Source organism: Theropithecus gelada, chromosome 3, assembly GCF_003255815.1.
Source record: "Theropithecus gelada isolate Dixy chromosome 3, Tgel_1.0, whole genome shotgun sequence".
Lineage (NCBI taxonomy): Eukaryota > Metazoa > Chordata > Mammalia > Primates > Cercopithecidae > Theropithecus > Theropithecus gelada.
This window is the reverse complement of record NC_037670.1, coordinates 94,872,767-94,896,113: the sequence shown is the minus strand read 5'-3', so window position 1 is coordinate 94,896,113 and position 23,347 is coordinate 94,872,767. Positions and strand designations below refer to the sequence as shown.

Sequence of the window (23,347 nt, the reverse complement as noted above, 5' to 3'; positions counted from 1 at the left end):
AAAGAGAATTTGGCCAACACATTCAAAATATAAGCAAATAAAAATATTGGAAACACAGAGATTACTTCAGAAACAATTCTACTTAATTTCTTTAATAAATTACGGCTTAAATACCCTATCTCCCAAATGTATTTTTCCATTTCAAAAATTATTTCTAAAACAGAGTTATAATTTTAAAAGGCACTTACCATCCATATGACATACTGATTAATATAATCAGGATCACTGAGTTGATTTATTAATGGAAGAAGAATTCCTCGTGCAAGGATTTCCTGAAAAAAAAAAAGTAAAAAACAAAAACAAATTTAATCTATTTCTCAAATCAACAGCATAATGTAAATATTCCAACACAATGCTGTTACTTAAGAAAAGTATGATATACATGCAAGTAAAACTTGATAACCAACACAGTCTTATAAAAAGATGACTATGCCTCAGTTTAGATAAATGAGATAAAGTTACCTGTATCAACTTGGACACATCTCCACAGTAACAACTGTGGAATGAAATAAAGCAAGATGATACCTCTAGTATGTTAGCATTGATGTTGATTTTAAAAAGACAAAATATAAGACTAACAGTGTTTATGGATTCATTTATCTTTATTAAAATTATAGAAACAGAAAAGAAAAGGAAAGGATACACACTGATTTTAGAACTGCTACCAAGGGAGGAAACAGAGCAACTATAGTACATTATCAACACTGGTTACATCTAGGTGGTTGGTACATAAATGTCTACTGTATTATTCTCTATGCTTCTCTGTGTTTGAATAGTTTCCTAATAAACATTTTTAAAATAATAGATATGTTAATCGACTCGACATTCTCTAAAATCTACCTTCCCATTCTTTGCAGTTGTTTATGCTTCTATATATTAATATTCTGCCCTTCCTTTAAAAACTGACTGCAGAATCAATTACCCTGTTAAATAAAACTTGATCATTCCAACAGAAATATGCTTGAAATACTCATGCCCTGTATCTACAGCATTTATCACTTGATATTTTCTCTGTAATTATAAGTCTTACATTTTTCTAATAGATGGCAACTATCTAGGAACCCTCTATATGAGTGGAATTGGTCAACTTATCTATTGAATTATTTATCCTCAAAAATATTTACCTTCCTCATCCCATCTTCTCAAGGTCATTGTTTTAAACAGGGCAGGCATTTGATAAATGAATAGAAAAAAAGAAACTAAGAATTTAGTACTGATTCTATAAATACAATGATTTCACCTGGTATTACCCTTTAGTGCCAGTATTATATAAATTTATGAAAACTAATTTCTTAAGAATATTAGGGGAGATTAAATAACAATAAGCTTAACAGGATGTTTAATTTTTCTAATTAAAGGATCATTTTCTCTTCCCAGATCTCTAATTTATTTGTGCCATTTTCTCGTGTAAGTTCACAGAAGGTGGTCTTTATTTTTAGTAAGCTGTACAAGTCTCTTTTGTAAGCTATACAAGTCTCTGCCAACCATTACCCCCATGATGAATCAGTATTTCCAAAAAGCTTATTTGGAGGCGCCAGTAATTTTCTGAAATGTCTTTGGAGACACTTCACAGTCTGAAATGACAAAAAATGGCTTCTTTCAAGGTTAGTTATAGTCTCCTACTTCTTTAAAATTGTATTTGTGTATGTAATTCCTTCCTTCAAACTATGTCTCCGGTCACATGTTCAAATTTTAAAATGTACTTCGTTAGGAGAAAATTCACACACACACATACACACACACACACGCACACTTTTTCAAATGTTTCTTTTCAGAAGGAGAAAAAAACACCTGGGGAAAATTTCTGATTAAATTATGTGTTTCTTATTAGTTGGTGTAATTAGTCGATTTGTACTAGAAAACTCCTAATCTGTCACATTAAAGGGTTTGGTTAGTCAAGGGCTAATCATATGACTCAAGGTCCTAGTGAGAGCTCTAAATATTCCAAGCAAGTAGCCACTTCCACATAATTCCTACTTTAAGATCCCCAATTTTTAGAAGACAGCACTGTTTGTCAAACATGGGGCCTAAAAGATACAAAGTCATTGAAGCCATATGTTAAAGGAATAAAACATAGTAATGGCAAGAAAGTAGAGGCAATTAAATAGCAATTATCTTAAATACAGTGACTTACACAATCTATACAAAGTATCCGTACAAAGAAAATTAAAACTCTTTCATCTGTTATTTAATCTAAACAAAGTATCTTCTGAGAAATCTTAGAATTACTGACAAAAGAAAACAAAGAAAGAGCTAAAGGAAAAAAACTGACTTGCTAAATGCATGGTCTGTAATTATCCTCGCTCAATTAGATTCAACAAAAAAGAAATAAAATACTGGCCTAAAAGAGAAATTTATTATAAAAAAAAATGTGCTCATTAAAATCCTACCTATTTTAAATAACCTCATGTAACAAGGAAGATTTTCATTTGTGGCTCTTAGGAGTCAACTTAATCTTCAAGAAGCTGCAGTAGCACATGCACCACAGCCAGCAAGAGGGTAAATGGGTTTCCTTTTGCAATAAAACTGATTGTCTGAGCATCTGCTATGTGCCAGTTATTATGCTAAGCACTAAGTATATATTTATGATAAATACAGATATAGTCTCTGTCCTCATTAGAGTTACAATTCATCTGGGAGAAAGAGGTACCAAATTAACAACCAAATTACCATCTTAAAATATGGTAAATGCTATGAAGGAAAACAATTGGATGTTATCGATAATAACAGGGAATTATGAGGGAGATTTAGATTGGGTGGTCAGGGTGGGCATCTCTAAGGAAGTGACATGAAGTGAGATGAAGAATGAATACAATTTAGCTGACAGAATAAGAGGAATCGGTTTTTTGTTTTTTGTTTTTTTTTCCTGAGATGGAGTCTCACTCTCTCGCCCAAGCTGGAGTCCAGTGGCGTGATCTCAGCTCACTGCAAGCTCCGCCTCCCGAATTCACGCCATTCTCCTGCCTCAGCCTCCCAAGTAGCTGGGACTACAGGTGCCCACCACCACGCCCGGCTAATTTTTTGTATTTTTAGTAGAGACGAGGTTTCACCGTGTTAGCCAGGATGGTCTAGATCTCTTGACCTCGTGATCCACGCACCTCGGCCTCCCAAAGTGCTGGGATTACAGGCATGAGCCACCGCGCCCGGCCGAAGAATCATTCTTAACAGAGAAAAAAAGGACATTAGAGAAGCAGGGAGAAAAACGGCACTTTTGGGGGAAAATGCCAGTGTGGCTAGAGTATAGTGACCACTAACAAAGACTATCCTTGACCAAACTTAGGCTCCTCTGAATCCTCCACCCATTTACACCCTAACCTTTGAGATTCCATGTCTGTTCATCTTTTCATTGTTGTTTTAGCAAGAATTCTATCAAGTGGGTTTAGACAGACCTCCCTCACCCTAAATTCCTCAGTCCCCACCCTTTGTGTCTGAATATCCCAGCCTGCTCTCAACAAGAATCCTATTAAGTCTGTTTACCCATAATTCCCACTTAAACCTGATGTTTCCTTTCAGTAATTTGCCATCCACTGATCCCCGGCCTGCTCCTTGGCTATAAATCCCAACTTGTTGTATTCAGAATTGAGATCAATTCTATACTGAGGTCACATTTCCCCTACTGCAACAGTTGCTAGATAAGGTCTGTTTTTTGGTACACTTTACTGTCCAGCTCTGGTTTTCCTTGACATTGCTTGGCATGAAGGCTAGAGAGGTAAATAAAGCCACACTACATGCAAACCTGTAAGCCTCTTGGAGGACTTGAGATCTGAAAAATTTACTAGATGATCATACCACTTACTAGGATGGAGAGAAGACTAAAAGGCAGACAGGATATGGATGTAAGAATAAGACTTCCACTTTGGACATTTAAGTTTTAAAAAGCTATCAGTCACTCTAGTGGTGACTTCAAGAGGGCAGCTCAGAGTTGCCCGGAGCTCAGAAGGTAAATATGAAATAAAGCTATAAATTTCAAACTCATTAGCATTTGGAAGGCGTTTCAAGCCACAGTAATGGATGAGCAAGAAAAAGTCCTGGGATTTAAGATCTTGAATATTCAAAATTTAAGCAGAAGAGAAGTTAAGGAGTATAAACATGACTAAAAAGGAAAACAAAGGTGACTAAAAATGAGACCAGTGACATGAAAGAAAAGAGAAAATAGAGTTTCAAAAAGGAAAAGATGGCAAGACATGCAAAATGATGCTGAGATTCCACATAACAGTAGCTGGCTGGAGTATTATGGAAACAGATTATTATGCCAAATGGATATTCTGCATGAACAAGTGCTATACCTGATTAGTACTATCTTCCTTCAGTGGCAGATATGAATCTAGTGATAGACATCCAGGTACTTGTCACCCTTGATAAAGACCAGCTCAAATAATTGGCCTTAACAATATATAATAAGGCTCCTCCCATCAACACTAAGCACTTTCTATTACTTCACGTAAGTACCATTAACATACCTGAGAAGTACACTGAACTCAAGCTAGGTAGATGTTAGGAAATTGTATGGTATTGCTTATAAACAATACCATACAAGCATAAAAGCAAGTCTCAGGATTTGTTATCTATTTTGCAGATACAGATATCTGTATCTACGATCTCTTTAGTCTGTCTAAAGAGTAAAGAGATCATAAGCTTTCGTTTTTAGGAAAATCCAAAACTTTCATTTCACCCATTCAACCAGGACATGGTCTTATGTAGCTAGCATTTCTAAATCATTACCAGCAGCCAAAGGCAAATGTTATTCCTTTAAATTTACACACAGAGCTTTACTTTGAAGGTTTATACTCAGGGAATAAAGAGTCCAAGACTACTATTCTCATCTGACATTAATTTTCCAATTACAAAAAAACATAATCTTAACTGCACAGTTTTTAAAGTTTCTGTCCAAAAATGTTATTTTTATCTAACCTGATTTAGATAACACTAGGGTATAAGAAAATTTAAAACAAACTTTTGTCATAACCAAAAACCAAAGCACCTATCAGCCAGAGACTCCTGGGGGATTGGGGGGAGGTTTCCATGAACCTGAAGTTCCCTTAGAAGCTTGGGTTTCAGGTGACCCTTTCAACACCATTTTCATAATAATGCAAGACATTATTTAACTTTTCACTCTTGTTCTTTCATGTACATAGAGTGACCTTTACAAAAGTTACATAATGCTATGATGCTCTATCTATGTATCAGGTAATGAAATATATGCTTGTATATTTTCATGTTTTAAAAATTTCTTAGTTTTCATTTATAATATGTAAATATTTTAAAGAAAACCCACATAAACAAAAGCTCTTTAGAGTTTTCAATAAATTTTATGAGTGTAACAGGGTCTTAAGACCAAAAATTTTGAAAACTGCTGCTCTACGTTTTTTTACAGGTATGATTTGGTATGAGTTTAAGCTTACCCTGACAAAGTATCGCATGATCTTGTTCTGGAAATCTCCAGGAGGTAGCAATAAATATAATAAGACCTCACACAAATCCCTTAGGAATCCTAAAAATAGAAAAAGTAGCTATCATAACATTAGAAAATATAAAGTCTACACTTACTCTTGATATATAAGATACATTAAAAAGGTGGAACTAAGCAGTTCTCTGCCTAAAATGGCTTATTATTTTAGTAATTAGTACACATCAGTATTCATTAAAAATTCCTTCATTATTCTTCAAGTAGTAACTATTCATTAATCAACTTAATTGTTTTTTAATTTTGCTGTTTTAACCAGTTTTTTGAATCATAAAAAATTTCATTACAAGTCTTTTCTCCCAAAATAGTTTTAGATGGACCAGGTACTTTGTAATTCTACCACACATTAATTAGCTTTCCATACTTAAAAGTTATTCACACATTTTAATATATAGCTGTAATTCTTCTTTCAAAGAAAAACCTCCACCATCTCAGCAGGCTATAACAAAGGAAAAAAAGAGTATGCTCATCTACTCTGCTGATTTAAGAGAGCTCAACTTACATAAAACTATTGCACATCAGTATATCTATGAGTTACATTCTAAGTTACTATAATACAAATTGACCCTTGAACAAAGAGTCTGAATTGCTCAGGCCCACTTTTATGTGGATTTTTTTCAGTAAATAAATTAGAAAATTTTTTAGAGATTTGTGACTATTTTAAAAACTCAGAGATGAACCGCATAGCCTAGAAATATAAAAAAAAATTAAGAAAAAGGTATGCCATGAATACATAAAATATGTGCAGATACTAGTCTATGTGTTAATCAATTTTTTACATTATTGGTAAGGGTTATGGTTAACAGTGGGCTGTTAGTATTTAAGTTTTTGGGGGACAAAAGTTATGCACAGAATTCTGTTTGCACAGGGGGTCAATACCCCCAACTCTCTCACTGTTCAAGTGTCAACTATATTTCTTAACAGTGCTAATAAACTGGCCATTAAAAGCTGAACTATACAATAAAAATAAAAAGAAAAGGGAAAAGAAAGGAAGAACAAAGGAAATAAATAAAAATATTTAAAACATTTTCAAAATCTAAGAAAACAATTTCCACAACTAGAAGAGCTTTTCTATCATTGTTCCTGTGCTGACACTTCCTGGGAATATAATTGCATAAGTGATTCTCTTAATTTAAAACTGTGCCAATTAACAAAGACTTAATACGTGCAAAACTGGGAAAAGATAACGTCCTTAGCTAAAACTTGTCTAGTGTAAACTCCTACAAATAAAAGACAAGCCCGCTGAAATCTATAAATTTTATTTGAAATCACTATATTCATTCCCTTAGGAAATATTTTATGGTAACAGGTATACTTCTGAAGCAAAAATAATAAATTCAAGAGGAAGAGAAATTACTACAGATGAAAAAAATCCAATTATAAAATGTTTATGTTTGCTATATTTTAAAAGTAGATTGATAATTTCTTTTCTTTTTTTTAGACAGGGTCTCACTCTCGTCACTCAGGCTGGAGTGCAGTGGCATGATCACAGGTCACTGCAGTCTTGACTTCCCAGGCTCCAGTGATTCTCCCACCTCAGCCTCCTGAATAGCTGGGACTAAAGGTGTGCACCATCACAGCCAGCTAATGTTTCGTACTTTTAGTAGAGACAGGGTTTTGCCATGTTGCCTACGCTGGTCTTGAACTCCTGGGCTCAAGCAATCCAGGCCCTTCGGCCTCCCAAAATACTGGGATTACAGGCGTGAGCCACTGCACCCAGCCAGGACCAGTTAATTATTAAAGATGACCTTTAAAGAAGAAAACAGAATCTGGAAACTACTTTTAAGAATTACAAAATAAAATAAAATGAATAGCATCTTTACTATGCTACCTGCCCAAAGTAAGAATAATTTTACCCTTAAGATTTGTTCACTGGTTCTGCTAACTTGACTCTAGCCAGTTACTATTGTCAAAAAAGTTAAATTGAAAGAAAACCTTCTTCATCTTTGGGGGAAGTGCACACTAGATCACGGCAAACCTCCTTTTCCATTTCAACTTCAACTTCAAAGAAGGTATCTACAAGATCTTCTGCTGTACCTGAAGAAAAACAATTCAAGATATATAAAATGATAAAAGGAAAACAGATTTTTAAATCCTAGTTTTCAAATGGAATAAAGATATTACCTTTTACTTGATCATCTTTCTCTGTTATTTTCTGTTGAGCCTTTCTGAATACTCGTAAGTGTGTGCCAAAATCATCTACAATGCGTGTAGTAAAATAAGGTTGCCAGTCTATTTCTTTTGACCTTATAAAAAACACATTACATAAAAGAATTATATAAATGCTTTATCAGAAAATATAAATTCATTTTAATGACTACTGACAACATGATTGTCTGAGACTGTAAATTTAAATTGAGATTTTCATTCATTATTACCTGTTAGTATTGTTTCACAAGATCCAAAGTAAATCTTCACTAAGTCTTCTAACAATATTACTTGAATTATTTCATGTGCCAAAGTTTAAAACTACTATCTAAATGCTTAAAATAGTAAAAGAAATTAATTTTTTTCCAGTTAAATTTGAAGTGAATCTGATAACAGTATATCATGTAATTTCTCAGCCCCAACATAAGAATACATAAGGAATTCTGAATAGTTTTGTTTGCTTTTAAAAGAGCATTCCAAACATTTCTTGGTTTCTTCTGAATTGTTTCTGAATTCTCCACATTCGTCTTTTTAGCGATGCAACACATGTTCTGAACGTTCTGTTTGAATACACTAGCACTTAAAAACTTGGCCATGGTCAGGCACAGTGGCTCACACCTGTAATCCCAACACTTTGGGAGACTGAGGCAGAAGGATCACTTGAGTCCAGAAGTTCAAGACCAGCCTAGTTGACATGGTGAAACTGTCTCTACAAAAATTAGCCAGGCATGGTGGCATGCACCTATAGTCCCAGCTGCTAGGAAGGGTGAAGTGGGAGGATCACCTGAGCCCAGGAGGTCAACGCTGCTGTGACCACACCACTGCATTCGAGCCTGGGTAACAGAGCTATCTCACCAACAACAACAACAACAAAAAGCCTTAACCATTAGAAATAACTAATTAAACGAATGGTTTAAAGAATGATGTAAAATATCACACATATAAAAGCCTTTAGAATACTGATGAAAAAGGTAATTACTAATTTTAGGAAGTCACCTAGTACTCCATCTCAAAAGCAACAGACCTCAAAAGATACTGTTAATTCAGTATACCAGTGAAACAGGTAAAAAACACAATAGATAACTCAAAAACAATTTATATCTCTCCTTGGACTGCGTGACTTTTTAATATAATGTTCTTTTTCATAAAATCGCACTAAAATTAATTCACCCTTTCAGGAACATACCAAGTAGATAGAAAACAAAGAGTCTATTCGGGAAGATGCTGGACAATGGAGGAACCAAAAAAGTACACCGTAACTCATTCTGGTAATTACCCAAACATACAATAAAGAGGCTAGTGAAGAAGCTGACTTAATTACTGTAACTTTTTTTGGGGGGGAAAAAAACCCTTAAAGAGTCAGTATGATATTGAAAAATAAATGGCTGTTTTCAAGTAAAAAATAAGTTATTAACACTAAGGCACAACTATGGTTTGTTTGTATACATGAAACTAAAGAGAAAGCCATAAGTATATGAACAGGAAAACAAATCAACACAAAAAGGTGGATCCCTAAGCTCAGTAATCCGAGGAAGAATTAATTAACATTATATAGACTATAAGAGCCAAGCATATAAGCATATAACTAAACTTGGTAACAATATTCAGTCTCAACATAAAACCTAAAATAAAAATTTAAACCTAACAGTCTCTAGAATCTCTTTTTTCTTATTTAAAAAAAAAATCACAATCTGTATAAGCATCTTTCAAAAATCTTTATATGAATATTTATTCAAAATCATCCATACTTGAAAATTTTATAAAAACAAAATTTACTTAGTATAGGCCATAGCTCATTTAATCCATAAAAGGTTCATTCTGACAAACTTAGAAGAAAGCAGAATATATAATCTTTCAAGTTACATCTGTCCTGTTTCATGGTACAACGCTGTTTATTTAATTTACTGAAACTTTCAAACAAAATAAAATTTACCAATTTAGAAGGCATTTTAAATCCATCTTGATTCATTATAGAGGACATAATCACATTTTAGACGAACAAAATTATCAAGCAATGCAAATACATACAAATTATTTCAAATTTGATGTACAGATTTCTATTTTCAATACAGAAATATGTTGAGGGTAGGAAAAATAGGAAAAACAGTACAGATATCCTGTATCTCTTTCTGAGGTTATTATTTTCCTTCTGCTTGACTTATTTCCACTGACTTCATGCAAACAATATAAATCTCAAAAGAACTTTCTAGATTAGGAAGAACAATAGCACACTGCTTCCCATTTATAAATTAGAAGGATATATATTAACAATTTCTAGTAAAGTTTGTCTTAACAAAATTGGAAAATATTTTGATGACAGTGAAGTACTTTCTAAAATCATGACATGATAAATATGTAATAAATGCAATGTGAAAATGAGTAAGAAATATTTCATTATGTAATAGCCATACTTCTACTGCATCTACTACATAGCTTTCTAGTAGAGCTCTTAATATCAATTCTTCTTACATTATGCCAACAGTCAAAACTCTTTTTCACTTTGCTTAAAATATTCCCCCATATAATTCTTAGTCTAGTAAAACAACCGGGCTATTACATAACTCATCTTATTACCGACACTTGAGTTTTATTATTATTACTAATAAGCTGTAATTTCTTGAATTTAAAAATAAAAGAACATAATCCCTATATGACCAAAAAAACTGATACAATTAACCCTAGCCTGAAAAAATTTACAGTAGGCCCCTGAAGCTTATGTATCTTGACAGAATGGTTGCAATAAAGAATTAAGAAGGTTAACTAGGAATGCAAACAAGCAATGAAATTTTAATTGAAAGCACAAAAGCAAAACAAAACTATAAAGTATGTCTCTCTGAACATAAATTTTGCAAGCCCTTATCTCTGTCTCTAATGCTACCATCCTATCCCTCGCCACCATTCTACTTATAGGTCTCCCACATCCACTGTCTCCCTTGCATTCCAATTTCCATAAAGCAGTCAAATTTTTAAAATAGGATATATACAGCTTTAAAACTGCAATAACACCCCATTATTATTAGAGCTAAGCACAAACACCTTCTCTAAGATCTTTCTTACCGGAAAGCCCTTGTGTATTTCCTCCTCATCACCATCTATCTCACCTTCTCCCTGCCTCTTTGTTATGCAGATCCACAGGCTTTCTTTCCATTTGTCAAATGCTAATACGCCCCTTATACTCTCAGTGCCTCTGGACAGACTATTCCCTCCCCTACATTTGCTTGGCACTGCCTACTCTCCATAAATTTTCCTCTCCCCCCATTCACTTGACAATTCCCACTTATACATTAAAGTTTATCTAAAACGTCAATTCCACATGCCAGCCCTCATTGACCCCCATCCTCTCCACTATTCCTTCAGACTAGGTCCTGTCTCCAGTCATGCATTCTACCAAACTTTCCACTTTTTATAGCTCTTACAAGCTACAGTTGAATTATTTGCTGTTAGAACATTAATCTCAGTAAGGCACAGATTGACTGGGTCTGTTTTTTGTTATTGCAGTTGTTGGTTTGTTTAAATAGAGTCTCACTATGTTGTCCAGGCTGCATTCACAGTGCAGCCTCAAACTCCTAGGCTCAAGTGATCCTCTTACTTCAGCCTTCTGAGTAGCTGGGAGTACAGGCACATACCACTGCACTCAGCCAACTGTGTTTGTTTTATTCATAGTTGTATCCCCCGTGGAAAAGTAATGTTTCAAATATTATTGGAGGCACTCAATGCACACTGATTTATTGATTCCTTTTTCAGGGTTAGAGCACTGCTTACGATGGATGTTTGGAGAATGGCAACAGTAGGCACAAACAACAATTGCTTCCTTATTCCCTGAAGTGTTAAAGTAGAATATGTACTGAGAAGCTCTTTTTGACTCACGGCTACTTAATGCCAATGCCTTAAAAAGGCAAGTAAAGTCCCAAATATGTGTGAGTTTAGAATTATAAATTGCCTCACTTGTTCCATCTATTCTAAGCAGTGTACAGCTCATCATCAGTAACACAAAACACGACCAAAATCAAGTATTTCTGGAAAATGCACTGGACTGGCACAGATGCCATTGATTCGAACAAGTCTTCCCCAAATGATGGGTCTTTTACTCAAATCAAAGGCATATGTGCCAGTCTATGAAATTCAGCAAGTCACATCATTTCCCAAAGTTTGTTTTCTCTAACAACACTTATTATATCTTTGAGTCTATGATTGATTATATTAGCTACATAAAACCACACATACACATACGCATACGCATACACATACACATACACATACACATACACAGGGACAGAGTGTATAAAAAACTGGTAATTGGGCAGTAGGTAAATTTAAATATTTGATCAAAAGAGGGAGTCATGAATATATTTCACTTTAACTTCAATGATATAAATCTTCCTGTGTAGGACTAAGATTTATTCTTTGGTTAAGGCTCTGCTGAGTGGTATTAACATGCCTTGGGTCTTGAAAAAACTACAAACTGTTCCCACACTGCAAAACCTATGGTGTCCAGTTTCTTTAAAATGGCAAGGGAATAAAGACATTTGTGAACAAATCTGCATGAAGAGTCCCTGAAGACTTTCAAATTTCATACTTGCCTTTCACTCACTTAATTCAACTACAATCTTCCACCAGCTTTGAGTAATTCCAAAGTAAGTGACTTGGTTTTCACAGAAACTACCCTGTCATATTCATATTTCTTCAATCTAAGTTGAGTGTTAATTAAACCACCTGATTATCATAAAAAAGTGTAACTGGGATATATGGGCTCAGAAACAAATACAACTTTTTTTTCAACGTGTTTGATTATCTGTCTCCTCTAAATCACCAATGTTCAGGTCACACCACAGACTAACTGTATCAGATTTTCTGGAGGTGGGGTCCAGGCATCACACAACTGACTTTTGATAAGCATAAAACTCAAAGGGTGGAAACAGAAGTGGATAGATGTAATAGAGCCTAGTCTTAATGTTAAGGTTATCAGTCATTATAGCATACAAAGGGAATGGAGAGCACTGGCTAACTAAACATCAGTTAAGAGAACTTTCACTGCAATAGCACAGAATTGGAACCATTTCAAAATCAGCTCAAAATTTTGTTGACAAGAACTACACACACACAGACTATAGATTAAGTGATGGTAGTAATTTAAAGAGGCTTCAATAAAGAGGCTACACTTAAATCTTGATGAAAGAGCAGTATTTATACGAGAGAAGAAAGGACACAGGAATGAGCAGAAGATGGGAACGAGCATGATAAATATATATGCAAGGGTCATCTTGTAGACTTGCCTGACTAGGAGAGGGTGATCGTTTGGCAGTAAAGGCGATCTTCATATTCATGGCAGAATACTTTCCTGGAAAACGTGCCTTATGTCAAAATGATAAAAGTAAAAGCTGCTTTTTCCACAGAAAATAATCCTATAATAAATGGTATGCTCCTGATGCTACATTAGTTTTTCAGAGAAATGACTATGAAGACCTTTTTTAAAAACTGTAAGAATGACAGAGCGTACTATATACTACATGTGCAGGTATACATATAGACACTATATATATGTACACATACACACATACATACACACACACACACAGACAGAGAGGTCCACAGAATCATAGTATTTTAGAACTGAAAGGAATCTCAAGGGAAGAGGTATATACATATATACATACACACACAAACACACACACGCATGTTAAGACTTGGCTTTTTTAAAGGTACGTTAATAAGGTCAATATAATAACCAATCACATAAAATTATAATAATATGTATTAATCTTCTACAAAAGGTCTTTATCTTCTATGTAAAAAACAGAAATTTTTGAAAAATCATTAAAATAGAATTCCTAGTTTTTCTGGGTAGATTTTTGACAAGTAACTTTGAGCAGATTTCGGGAAAAGTTTTACTCTATTAGAGGGCCTTTTGATCAACTGACTCACAGACTTTTTTTTGTTGAGAGCGAGCAACTGAGTGGCTTATCTGTGAAAGAAAAAAATTCCTTCTCCTTTGAGCCTCTGAATCAGATACTAACTTCCCCTCTTAATTCACTATTAGAAAGGATATACTACTCTTTACTCTAAGTACATAATCCTTTACTTGTTTCCATCCTTCAGAGTCCTTGAAGAACTACTTTGTTCTACAGTGTCAAAAACTCAGCCTGAAATTGAATTTGGGTAAAATTGTAAAGGCACAGAATTGTAAGCTTCATTTTGAATCCACTAAATCAATCCCCCCTACGTCAATTCAGTCATAAATACTACGTGTTACCATAATCATCTCTCTAGAGTCCCCTTTTTTACCCTTTTATCATCCACTTTAAGGATTTAGTTGTCAGTATTGATTAAAATAATGAAACTAACTTGACCTTCTTCACAAACATTCCTGAACTTACAGTAAATGTATGATTACCCCCTACCATAGTCCTCAAAAATAAATGAAGAATTCTTCCATAGGAGTTAAATTAGCAAACACACAAGGAAATACATCTCATTACTTCAGGTTTACAAATCTGCCTCTGCCCCCTCTTCACTTAGCTGTATCCTCTCCAACTGTGAGCTGGAGTAGGCAAACAATTACGTACCTCTCTTCCTATTTCCATGTTCAGTGACTTCATGCTGATAGCTTAAAACTGAATGTGGTGGGAGAACTTACACCTCAGAAAACTTAAAAAAATATTAAACTCATAACACTACAGATTTATTGTTTTCAGCATTCTATAAAGAACAGCAATAGTCTAGTTGTACAAAAACTTTTTATTTCATTGATACAAGTGTTTTAATCGAGAAAAGATTAGTAAACGTATTTTATATTTAAAATCAAGCATTCTTTCTGATCATTTAGAAATATATTAAAAGGTTTAAATAAATTTTGTTATCCTACTATAAGACCCCTACTAACACCTGTAATCCCAGCACTTTGGAAGGCCGAGGCGGGCGGACCACCAGGTCAGGAGATGGAGACTATGCTGGCTAACATGGTGCAATCCCGTATCTACTAAAAATACAAAAAGATTAGCTGGGTGTGGTGGCGGGCGCCTGTGGTCCCAGCTACTCGGGAGGCTGAGGCAGGAGAATGGCATGAACCCAGGAGGGGGAGCTTGCAGTGAGCCGAGATTGCACCACTGCACTCCAGCCTGGGCGAGAGCGAGACTCCATCTCAAAAAAAAACAAAAACAAAAAAAAAGACACCTACTAATAAAACAATAGCTATGAAGAGTACTTTAATCCCAAAGTAAATTAACTCTAATTAGCAATCCTATATACTTAAAAAAAATAACTCCCCAAATGGCATTCAAAATGTGGAGTGTGATGGAGTAAGTTAGTGTGTGTTTTGGGAGGAGACACGATTGAAAAGAAATCAAGATTAGTAACAACCTGACCAGAGAATCTTACTATTTTAGAACTGAAAGGGATCTCAAATCACTATCACAATTCCCTGTAATTTCAGAGCCAGAATTTAAATTACATATTCTAGGAGACACAGTGAGACCAAGGTTTTGTTAAACAAACAGGGTTCCTGGAAGGGCGGAGGTTGCAGTGAGCTGAGATTGCGCCACTGTACTCCAGCCTGGGCGACAGGGCGAACTCTGTCTCAAAAACAAAAACAAAAACAGAACAAACAGGGTTCTTAACTTTCAGTTCAGTGTTCTTTCTACTCTACCTTAACAAGAAAACAAAACATCCTGATTCATAAAATTGGTGGAAACGAACTTAGGCATGCAGCTTTACATGACTGTATTAAGGGAAATGGTATTTAGTGAGCGATAACACTGCTTAAGAAGTGCAGTCCCATATCCTATGTTTCAATGCTTCAAAGAGATTCCAAAATCCAGATGTTCTGAAGGACTTAGGTCTCAGAAAATAGTAAAAAGTTTATACAGAAGTACACACATAAAGTATAGTCATCATTTCAGCAGTATAAAAAACAAGACGTGAACACCTTAGTTAAGACAAAATACAGGAAAAAAAATAACATGGGGCTAAGTGCACATCTTCTTAAGTAATAAAGTATAGAAAATTAAACTCATGATGTTAACTATTTTAGTAAACAGGAGTATTAATAAAATTACTACAACTAAGATCTAAGTCCTTCAGAACATCTGGACATTTCTTCTACAGAGAAATGTCTATTCAAATTCTTTCCCCATTTTTTAATTAGGTTACTTTTCATTTTATTATTGAGTGTGCTGCTGCTTTTTTTTTTTAATACATACTTTTAATTCTGGGGTACATGTGCAGAATGTGCAGGTTTGTTATATAGGTATACACGTGCCATGGTGGTTTGCTGCGCCCATCAACCCGTCACCTACATTAGGTATTTATCCTAATGCTCTCCCTCCCCTTGCCCCCCAACCCCCAACAGGTCCTGGTGTGTGATGTTCCCCTCCCTGTGTCCACGTGTTCTCATTGTTCAACTCCCACTCATGAGTGAGAACATGCAGTGTTTGGTTCTCTGTTCTTGTGTTAGTTTGCTGAAAATGACGGTTTCCAGCTTCATCCACGTCCCTGTAAAGGACATGTACTCTGCTGGTTTTTATAAATATAGTTTTATTGGACAGTTATGCTCATTTATTTGCATTTTGTCCACAGCTGCTTTTGTGCTACAATGGCAGAACTGACTAACTGTGACAGAAATGATGTGGCCTACAAATCCTAAAATAGTTGTTTGGGTCTTTAGAGAAAAAGTTTACTGATTCCTGCAATAGACAGTTTTATAGCCATTAATATATATAAGAAGAATTACAAATATATAGAAAACATATTAGAATCAAAACTGTACGAAGTAACATATGCTGTATGATTTTTAGCTATATAAAAATCGTAACCATGTATGCACAGCTAAGACATTAAAAGGAAATATACTAAAACATTAACAGTAATCTTTGGATTGTGGGTCTATGGCTGAATATAGCTAATTCAGAAAATCTAAAGAAGAAAATTACACTTTACAAAATAGGTATATATTACTTTACAGCCAGAAACAGAAACATCTGGTTGTCAGTAATAAAGATACCTACTATGACTTTTTTAAAAATTAATTTATTTGTCATTTTTCTTTTCTATTCTTTGTGTTCTTATGAATGAAAACTTAAGAATTGTTTTTTCAACTATAGATAACAATTTTGTATAGGCAGTCAGTATCTGGAAACAAATGCTTACTATCATGGTTTGTACATGATGGAACAGTAAATACATAATAAATTATTGTAGATAGAGTTCCCACTTGTGACTTCCATGTTAATTTTTTCCACACATTTTAATATGCTTCCGCTGGGTCTATGAACATTTCATTTTTCAGACACTGGAAAACACATGATTGAAAACAAACCATCTATCTGTAGAACAAATCACATATCTACAGAAAATATACAAATGACCAATAAGCACACGAAAAGATGCTTGATATCATTAGCTATCAGGGAAATGCAGATTAAAACGATAATGTAATACTACTTCACACTCACTATGATGGTGACAAAAAGACAGACAACAATAACTTAAGTGTTGGTCTAAGAGGAGCTTTCATATGGTGCTGGTGGAAATGTAACAAAGTACAGCCACTTTGAAAAAGTTTGCAGTTCCTCAAAAGGAAATTATATTCCCAAGTATATATCCAAGAGAAATGGAAACATTTGTCCCTCAAAAACTTGTACATGAATACTCATAGTAGCATTATTCATATGATTCAAAGAGTAGAAACAACCTAAATGCCCATTTACTGATGAAAAACAAATGTGGTATGTGTTCAATGGAATATTACTCAGCAATAAAAAAGAATAAGCACTAATTTATGCCACAATATGAATGAAACTTGAAAACATAATGCTAAGTAAAAGAAACAGGAAAAAAGACCATATATATTATTTCATTCATATAAAATGCTCAGAATAGGCAAATCCATAGAGACAAAAAAAACAGATTAGTAGTTACCTAGAGCTAGAAGCATGGGGGAACGCAGAAGTGACTGACAATGGATATAAGGTTTCTTTGTGAAGTCATTAAAATGTTCTTAAATTGATTGTGATGAAAGTTGTACAACTCTTAACTAAAGCTACTGACTTTAAGTGGTTGAACTGTATAGTTTGTGAATTGTATCAGTTAATAATGAACTATTACCCCAGGTCTATTCTATAGATTATAAAAACATTAGGCTGGGCGTGGTGGCTCACACCTGTAATCCCAGCACTTTGGGAGGCTGAGGCCAGTGGATTACCTGAGCTCAGGAGTTCGAGATCAGCCTGGGCAACATGGTAAAACCCCGTTTCTACTAAAATACAAAAATTAGCCGGGCGTGGCAGCGTGCAACTGCAATTCCAGCTACTCAGGAATCTGAGACAGGAGAATCGCTGGAACCTGGGAGGCGGGAGCTGCAGTGAGCAGAAATCGTGCCACTGCATTCCAGCCTAGGAGGTGACAGAACGAGAGTCTGTCTCAAAACAAAAACAAATAACATTAACCATTTCCCCTTCTTTTAAATATTTAGATAAAATTTCTAATTTTAAATTAGTTTCTAATTATTTTTGCTATACTGTAATAAATATAACTGTCTTTCCGAGGAATGTCAGTTTTTACCCAAATTTCAAATTGCAAAGAATATAAAATGGTAAAACAAAAAAAGGACAAAATTTTGTTGCAAATGTCCACTATTTGAGTTTCGTTTGCCTTTTAACAAGTGTAGGGATATACCATTTATTTTCATTATTTCTATGGCAAAAGGTAAAGGAAGAAAATAGGGAATATGTTCTTGAATTTTTACCAATCATTCCCTGTGATACTATGTCATTAGCATCACAGCCAGCGAATCCTGAAACCTATGTATCTATCCCTCCTCCCTCCACGGGAAGATCTTTCAGGAAGGAACACAGTGGCATTAGCACATATCTACTTTCCCTGGCGCGGGGGTGGGGCGCAGTGACTCACACCTGTAATCCCAGCACTTTGGGAGGCTGAGGCAGGTAGATCAGAGGTCAGGAGTTCAAGGCCAGCCTGACCAACATGGTGAAACCCCATCATCTCTACTAAAAATATAAAACTTAGTCGGGTGTGGTGGCACGCGCTTGTAATTCCAACTACTCAGGAGGCTGGGGCAGAAGAATTGCTTGAACCTGGGATGCAGAGGTTGCAGTGAGTGTGCCACTGCACTCCAGCCTGGGTGACAGAGCAAGACTCTATCTCAAAAAAAAAAAAAAGAACAAAAAAGAATATATGAACTTTCTGCTAATCTTGGATTAAGAGGAACAAAGATGGAGGGATTTACCACCCATATTTCACTTTCAAGATCAACAAGGTTGCTTGTTATAGTTTCTACTACACTATCCTTATCTTCTTTCTTAGAAATTTGCTCATACTATTCTTATTTCCTAACATATCCTTCCTCTCTATCTATCCAAATAACCCATTCTTGAAAACCAGTTTTGCTCTCAATTCCATTGAGGTCTTCATCAGCTACTCTAGTTCACTCTATCTCTACATGAAAAACCACTCTCAATACCACAGAAATGATTGTTTTATTTCTCCATGTTTCATGTGCCTTAATTTTGCCCTCTCTACCTCCCTTGCTGTACAAAATATAGCTAAGACAGGGTCAAAGAATGTGTGTACACAACCTAGGAACATAACAGCAGCAACAATAACAGAGAAGTTAATTTTACTGAACACTTACTATGTGCCAGATTATAGAGGCACAGAGTCAACTGATTAGCTAAAAATGTCATTTATTGATTGGTAAGTACTTTACTAAATGTTTCACCCACATCATCTCATTTTCCCCTTACAACTCTGAGTTTGCTACAAGTACTAGTATTACTATTTTACAGAGATATTAAAAATTTTCTTTTAGATACACTACAACTTAATGGTAGACAGAATTATAGATTTTCTGACACAGGCCAAAGCTGTCAATATCACACTATAATATCTTATTTAAAGGGGGAATAAAAAATACATGGGTTATCCAGGATTCATCCCCTGAGGCTTCTGTCTAATCCACACCCAAATTCCACAGAGAAGGAGAACTCAAGGGTGCTGGAGGAAAGTTTCCTTCCCCAAGCTGTTACCGGAATAACAAAAGTACTAATACTAAATAAGACGTTATCACTACAGAGTACTCTCCCACACATGATATCATTTAATCCTAACAACCACCTGATAAGGGGATACAAGTTATCATCTCCAGACAAAAAATATATGTGTTTTGTCCACTCAAGACCAAGAGCTTAACAAGTAATAGAACTAAGTTCAAATCCACAACTTCGGACTCAAAACATACATTATTTTCTTCCCATCTTTATTCAAAGTTAAGCACTTCATTTTACAGTGGCATTCTCTAACTGTTTCTCAAAGTTGATGAGTAAATACAAACACCAAAAATCATAGGTTCTAAACATTTTCTGAGTTCATGGCCCTTTAAAAAAATCAAACCTATGAAACCACTGGAGAGGAAAAAAAAAAAAAGTTTTTTTCCACAGTTGTGGGCCCCATAAAGGACTGTAAGTTAAAGAATAGAGGTGATAATTTTTGCTGCTATCATATGCTTCACAGTATACAGCAGACAGCACAGAATAAGGTTTTTAAAGTATATGAATGATTGTAAACAGACTAATTTTCTTGATACTGGTACTGGAAGTCATGGAGCCTCTAGTAAGTCATATATTTGCGTAGTAATAGAAAAAGTCTATGTAGAAAAGTAATTAACAGAGAAGGAACAAACCAACAATTAATGAGTTTTATCACATGCTAAGAACTTTATTTCATACCATTTTTTAGCCTCAAAGCAGCCTCTAAAGTAGTTATTATCTGTAATGTTTTAATTTGCCAGAAACTTAAGGTAAATGGTCAAGCAAAGATATAAATTTAGATCAGTGTAGGATGCAAAAAAACCTTGCTTTTTCATTAAGCTTGATAGCACTGAATGTTTTCAAAAGAAAAAAAAACTTAAGACCTACAGTGAAAAGAAAGGTGACCAGGGGATCAAAAATAGGGAAAGTATTGCAATAATAGGAAAGAAGAGCAGGAAACTAAGATAAATAACCTAGATTATAAAATATTTAATTGGGTGGGAGAAAAAATACCAAACTTAAGAACAATTTGATTCTAACTCTAACTCACTGGATAACATTAGACTAACCACTTTACCTTTCTGGACCTTAGCTTCCTCATCAGTAAAATTATGGGTGTTGGATGGCATAAAAACTTAAATTCCTAAATTCCTTCACAATTTTCAAAACACTATCACAGGTATTTCATTTCACTCCACTGAGCAGGGACTTTGTTTTATTCACTGCTGTATCCCCAGCATCTGGTTGGTACAAAGTATGCCCAAAATATTAGTTGAATAACACGAATTTTGATCCTGACAATTATCCTGAGAGGAACACAGAACGGGGCAGTCATTATTACACTTATTTTACATATGAGAAAAACCAAGGTTCAAAGTTTAAAGACACTTGCTCACAGTCCTACAGCCAGAGGTGGAGCTAGAACGCAAACTCAAGTTTTCAAATTACAGAGCTCAAATCTCTTTCCAGTTCTAAAATGTGTTACACATTTTTATATATTTTCCAATAGTCAGGCACAAGAATAATGAATTCTTCTTATCCTCACCCTTTCTAAGAAAAAAAAAAGTCATCAGGATAGCGTCACTATAGAAAGCAATAAATAAATATTTAGAAGAATTATCTGAAAGAATACCTAACACTCAATAATGGTGCACATGAAATAAAAGAGATTACATCCAAGTTCAGACTTCCTTTGATTATGCCAATTACATGTTCTGTGTTCCACAGTGAGTCTGCATCTGTAATTCTGGCTAGCTCCTTTGCAAATGCTTACTCCTAATCATGAGGGAGGAGAAGTACAAATCTATCTCTATAACTATTATTGTTCAAACCATAAACCTTGTACCAGGCTCCCCAATGAGGTTGGGAAACACATCTCATGCCCCTCCTCTAGCCAACTCCAAATCTAAAGCTTTAGAATCAAATGGAGATAGAGGAAAGGGCCTGAAAGGGCAGCATGAGCTGGAAATACATAGCAGGGCAATCTTTGTGTGTGATGGTAGCAACATATTTTAATGGAATAAAAAAAGAAGTCTACAAACTCATCCAAACATAAAATCTTTCTTTCAAAAATAAATAATTTCTAGAACACAAGTATTCCCTTTCCTATAATGTTGCCCATTAAAAGGCTTTCAAAAAGTTAGACGTGGATAGGGGAAAAAAACAAAAGCCTTCAAATATAAAAATGAAAGTAAACGTAATTTAAACAGATGTGAAATAGCCTCCCATCAAAAAAAATCAAGCAGCTTAAGTAAAATAGAAGCCAAAATACTTTCATCATATGGGAGGCAGTATACAGCTGGTTTGTAAAGTAAGAATTTTAGTACATCTGACAAGAAAAGTTCCTTAAACTCAGCAAAATAAACTTTTCTTCTGAAAAATATAAACTTGAATATTCTCCACTGACTTATGTTCCTTTGGTCCCTTCTCCTCCCTCTAAGAGAACTTCCAATTGATATGTGTCATAATTAGGAGAAGAGTTATAGCAAAAGGAGAAGAGCAGTTACTCTGAAACTAATCTATTTTCATAGCACTCACATAAAACAGAGGGTCTAGGGAAAAGCGGGGGGAAAAGTATCAATAAGTGGGGTAACAGATTTAAAAAGTCACTGATTTGGACCCTAAAGAAAAAACTACCAAACAGAAAGCAGTGCTTAATCAAAATAAACATTCTGTAAAAACCTAAAATCTGGGGTAAAGGTTTTAAGAGCTCTAGTTCTAAAATCCTGGAGTTATCCCACAATAATAATCTACTGTTCTACTTACCTTTTAATAAACAATTCCTCCCCTTAAAAGTTATTTTCCTTAGTGGTACAAACCATGCATCTACATTTTTCTGCATAAATACAATGCCATGTCCTTACCTAGTAGCAAACTGAATGAGGGCATTTTGAAGAGTCTGCCTAATTTCAAGAAGGAAAGATTCATCATCGCTTAGTGTATAATACCAATACTGGACATAATCTCTCAAGGAAAACTGGATAACCTGTAACAAAAATATTGGGAAAAAATTACAACATTTTAGGATTTAAAAAGTTACAGTGGCAAACTAAAAAAGCATGCTGTATCTGCCAATTTATATTTACTCTCTACGTATTAATTTATGGTGGTAAATACCTGCCCTCATTACAAAAACATCAACATACAAAAAACCACTTCAAACATTTTTAAATTATTCTGGTATCCAAACTTACCTACTGCCTAGATTTAAAAAAAAAAAAAATTAAAACACTATATATGGCCAAGTTCCATATAAATCCAGGTAAAGACAGTTTGCAGGAAAAAAATAAACTTTCCATGCTATAATCTAATAAATAATATCAATCAGTTTAATGGAATGAGATGTAAAATAATAGAGAATTCCAAAAAAAAAAAAAAAGGTTTTTTAAAGATTACATCATCGGATCCATTGCAGTCTAATTATAAAAATTATACAGGAGTTCACTTATTTCTACTAACATCTTTGATACTGCCAACAGTATTTAGACAATAAATAATACATAATACAATTCAATGTATAATTTTTACAAACCAGATAAACTAAATATTAGTAATAATAATGTTAAAATTCTAAAGTACACATTTTTATAATCATATAATCAAACATCAATGAAAAATATTTCAGGGGGCATAGCTTTTTACCTAGCTCTAATTTTTTAATGTTTTTAGATCAGATATTTCATTTCCATTTTTAAAA

The 23,347-nt window shown here is 34.5% G+C and overlaps 1 protein-coding gene across 8 annotated transcripts in view; it reads right to left on the bottom strand.

Moving 5' to 3' along the window:
• SNX13 (sorting nexin 13) overlaps positions 1-23,347 on the bottom strand; it is a 164,156-nt gene that overhangs the window by 88,192 nt on the left and 52,617 nt on the right. For 5 of the 8 annotated variants that reach the window (XR_003118624.1, XR_003118625.1, XM_025379999.1 and 2 more), the window contains exons 5-9: positions 22,515-22,636; positions 7,589-7,710; positions 7,400-7,501; positions 5,403-5,491; positions 189-272 (exon numbers count right to left, since the gene is read on the bottom strand). Coding sequence is in view for 6 of the 8 variants with exons in the window: in XM_025379999.1 (XP_025235784.1) it covers positions 189-272; positions 5,403-5,491; positions 7,400-7,501; positions 7,589-7,710; positions 22,515-22,636 (519 nt within the window). In the remaining 2 variants the exon portion in view is untranslated. Of the gene's footprint in view, positions 1-188; positions 273-5,402; positions 5,492-7,399; positions 7,502-7,588; positions 7,711-12,885; positions 12,951-20,728; positions 20,958-22,514; positions 22,637-23,347 lie in introns of all 8 variants that reach the window. The other 3 variants (XM_025380001.1, XM_025380000.1, XM_025380002.1) reach the window with 3 other exon arrangements.